Source organism: Sphaeroforma arctica (assembly GCF_001186125.1).
Source record: "Sphaeroforma arctica JP610 unplaced genomic scaffold supercont1.865, whole genome shotgun sequence".
Lineage (NCBI taxonomy): Eukaryota > Ichthyosporea > Ichthyophonida > Sphaeroforma > Sphaeroforma arctica.
In genome coordinates this window covers 12,345-16,616 of record NW_014039693.1, presented here as the reverse complement: position 1 = coordinate 16,616, position 4,272 = coordinate 12,345, and the positions used below count along the sequence as shown (strand labels likewise).

The window sequence follows — 4,272 nt, the reverse complement described above, 5'->3', positions numbered from 1 at the left end:
TATATCTGAAGTTAAGCTTTTATTTACCATACACTGAGATTCTTATTTATGTACTGTGATACTTAGTGCGAGGGTGGCCATGTAAGTGTGGCATGCCATGTATATGTAGGTGAGTTTCCAATTGTAGACATTCGTGCAGCTGCTTAAATTCTTATGAATCATATTAGTTGCAATTGTGCTGTGCTAGCTAATACATGCAAACGATTATTATGAGATACCTTCTTGTATATTGCTTTCGTTTCATCTCTTTCTGCCTGCTCTCGGTCTCGTGTTGAAATTCCTCATTATGTGTAGCTGGAGGTAACCAGAGGTATGTTCACATGCACTCATTATTATTCCGAGTTTTACTAGGACTTCTAGTCTATATTGGCTTCTGCTGTATTCGGAATCACAGACGCACAAGGGGCTATGCCCATCAGCTTCGAATGATATTTGCTTTGTTCTGTGGCTATGATAGAATAGGCGTAGGTGTGCATAACGGCTTTTTCATGTAAAACCGCATGGCCATGGACTTAGTACAACAAACACAAACGGTTCCATTGTAGATTGGTAGGTGTATTGAATGTTGGAAAAGATTCTTATCTGGGTTTTTTATGGGACACCTGTGAGTCTCTGGCGTGCCCTTTCTGAAACCTTCCGCACCATTTGTTGACCACGTACGTATCTGTATATCCACAGGCGGCGCAAATCACAGCCCCAAACCAATCCGTTCTAGGTGCTTAGGACCTCGGCCCTCGGAATGGCGCCTTTGCTTCCGAGCCCACCCATTGATACACATATACATATACATATACAATGTCCACACTTATGAACAGTCGTGGCTTTCAGCTGGTCATTGGAGGTGCGCTCTGTCTCATGGGACTGCTGATCGTGTTTGTGCTATTGGAGGGCGATGGAGGCGCGGCCAAACGAGCGTCACAGGAGTACTTCGAATCATCCCAGGCCTATCTGGCTACATTAGACTTCCCATCGTTTAGGTCTGGGAGTTCTGGTGCGGCAGATAGCGCCGCGGATATCGAAGCGAATGTGATGACATGCAGTGAAAGGAATGACATAGAGCACTGGGGTTGTGAGGTGCGTGATGTGGAGTGTTGTCGCTCCCACCGACACTGTTCTGAGGAGATGGAGAAGTGTTCTGTGTGGGTGTGCTGTGTGCATGCGAGTGTTGACGTATTTCAGGTACTTGCCGATAAGCAATCATATACAGAGGCCACAGGAGAGGATAGAGTTGGAACCGACACACTCATACCCACAGATAGCCCCAGCGATAGTGACCAAGCCCCGACCGGTGAGAGTGGAGAAGTGGTTGTTGAGTTCCCTTCGCAGTCAGACAATGAAAGGCAGTGGGTCCGTTACACGCCCAACCCGTACGTGCGGCTGCACTCGCCAGCCCCGCGGGCGGCCAATGTGAGCGCTACACCGAGCAAGACACCCATGATGCCTCTACCACAGTTCAGCGACCGGATGATCTCGCTGGAGGAAGTGGAGGCGATCAAGGAACGGGAGAAGAATGCACCGGAGACACTCCTGGCGAGCGATGAGAAGGAGCGCAACGCCCGACTGCCCAAGGGCTATCCACGGGTGCACGATGCGGCGTATGCGACCAAATGTGCGCAGTTCCATGGAAGTGCTCGCACGCGAGTGGAGAGCTACGGCTATCCGGTAGGTAACACCACGGACGAATGGGGAACTATTGCTGCCGAGTCTAACCATGCGATTGTTGTGTTGATGTCTGGGGATGAGTCTGCGAGAATGGGTATGGCTCTCATACAGTCGCTGCGCAATATGAACACATGTCCCGGTATTGACATGGTGGTGGCACTAGCCGGAGGAGGAGTAGGTAGCGAGGAGTGCAAGAACTCGGGTAAGCAAAACTGTGATTCAGCAACCCCCACATCACCGGGCGATATAATATCCGACAGCTATATTAAAGCCCTGCTGAAGCTTGGCGTGAGGTTCCGATTTGTGCCCAAATTCCAATCGAGGACAGCCTCCATACCCGGGGGCGATCAAAGCTTCTGGGGTATGGCGTTCAATAAACTGAACGTTTTGGGTTGGAAAGACTACGACAAGATAATGTTCCTGGACGCGGATACCCTTTTCTTCCACAATGTAGACTATCTACTGTTCTATCCGATGTACACGGGATCGATGACCATGTGTTGCAACGGACGCGATGCCATGAAACCCGGCGGTGGGCTGTGGATTGTCGAACCGTCTCAGAACCTCATCGATCTGACAAGTGTTTACGTGAACGACCACGACCGCAGCCAAGAGGACGGCTACAACATAGGACTGGAAGACTGGCACTTTGGTGATATGCATGTGCTCGCTATGATGTTCGCAAAGGCGCGGAAGCAACAGCCGTACTTAATCTGGCCTGAGAGCTATGATATGAGACAGAGCTTTAAGGCTATAGAACAACTGTGGACGGGAGAGCGGAGGAACGACACACACAATTGGAAGCCTATGGATAGTGAGCTCATGCTGGCCGGACCCTGGGATCTTACTACAATGCCAAAGAATGTGGATGAGAAGTATTGGTACCGTGCCAGTACTCATGACCGGAACTACTATGACGATGTGGCCGATAGGCTACAGCTACCAGAGGAAAGGGGCCGGACGTGGCATGCGCTCAACGAGTCGTATGATTGGATAGCCCAGCAGTGCAGTTGTGTGCCAGCGCATGATAGGGGCCCTGACTGGTTTATCAGCGTACATCTGTCATGTATGACATTCCACAAGCCGGCTCAGTTTAAAACCTTTCCCGAATTCCGGTATGCATCCAGTGGGAATGAACCCCAGATTCCAGAGTGCATGAGATACTACATGAATCTGTGGGGTGATTTATATGAGCAGGCTATGGGAGAACTGAAGAGAAATACATGGTGGCAGGAGAAGGATCCGGCCATCACATACAAACTAATATAGTAGGCGGTACACTTGGAAGAGATAGTGATGACACACCCCTAATTTAAGGGTAAAGTGATAAGCGGTCTTTATTGTAATATAGTCGAGTTGTATAGTGACGGGTTTTTGAGAGAGGGGCGGACTCGGAAGAAGTGAGACCTCCCACTGTGGCCCATTGCGAGATACACGTAGCTCAGACAGTGTTTAGAGCAGAGTTATATTATGTTCATATTAGTCCGTATATCATTTATCAAAATAGAATAGATATCCATATATACATAAATCTAACTCGTATCATCATAGTACTTATTACTGAAAACAATCAAATATAAATGCACTATGATACGGCAGAGTGATTTAACGTGAACCGAACGATGCCAAAATACACAAGCTATCATGCATGTGTATAGCTGAACAGAATGCGGAAGGCCAGTACGATCAACGTATTATACAATTGCACTTCTAAAATTTGTTCGCGAATCTGTTCTCAAATTACATATGCCGTTGTGGATTCTTCGGCAACTGGGGTTTGGCTGGCAGCTGGCGATTATTCATAAGCAGACCGCGCACAAACAACAAAACCTAGCGTCTCTAATAACCCGAACTCTTGTCACAACAAATAATCCGTTTTGATGATGCATGATAGATTTGTAGACCTTCAAGTTTTGGTCAATCTTACTTGTAGGCGTGTATTTCAACTACTTTATATATTCCTACATGCACCAACTTTGTTTTTCTTGTATGCCTAGCGAAAATTGTGTTCAATACCTCGTTTTAATACTACATACGCATCTGTGTAGATATCATTAGCCGACCTCGTAATTCCGGACCTCCGACTGAGCTATGCTGGGTTTGTATGCATCGATTTTCGCATGGTAGATGGATACGCATGAACCCCATAATTCAAACTGGCCGTACGAAGTTCGCTTGCTATGTTCATTTCTGCAAATGCCACGTATATCTTACCAATGCACAGCTACATAATAATAGAATGTTTTTTATCCGAAATGGTGAAGGATATGGTTCCAACTGCTAGGGTGGGATATGCTCGTTTAGTTGCCCGTTATGTTGAAAATGGAAGGCAGCTATACTGCTTACACAACTGAACCGTTTCTCAATTTAATAACCTCTATGGGTCATGACAAACATGCTACTATCAAACCGTTGCGAGCGAGCGAATCATTCGCTTCGTAAATATTTATTATCATCGAGAGAAAAAAAGAGGAACATACATATCTCTTATGGAAAGTGTAGTTAAAAGTTCCGCATAGGCTTACTAAAATCAGCCTTCCCCATCAATTTTAGATCGTAACCGGGGCCTTCAATACAACTCACGCGCCTGTTAATATTACATGATATTAT

The 4,272-nt window shown here is 46.7% G+C and overlaps 1 protein-coding gene across 1 annotated transcript in view; it reads left to right on the top strand.

Moving 5' to 3' along the window:
- Positions 1–3,202, top strand: part of SARC_08982 (hypothetical protein) — a 3,493-nt gene extending 291 nt beyond the window's left edge. The window contains exon 2 of the mRNA XM_014297021.1: positions 679–3,202. Within this exon, the coding sequence (XP_014152496.1) occupies positions 796–2,931 (2,136 nt within the window). The 5' untranslated portion in view covers positions 679–795 and the 3' untranslated portion in view covers positions 2,932–3,202. The remainder of the gene's footprint in view (positions 1–678) is intronic.
- Positions 3,203–4,272: the final 1,070 nt, after the last annotated feature.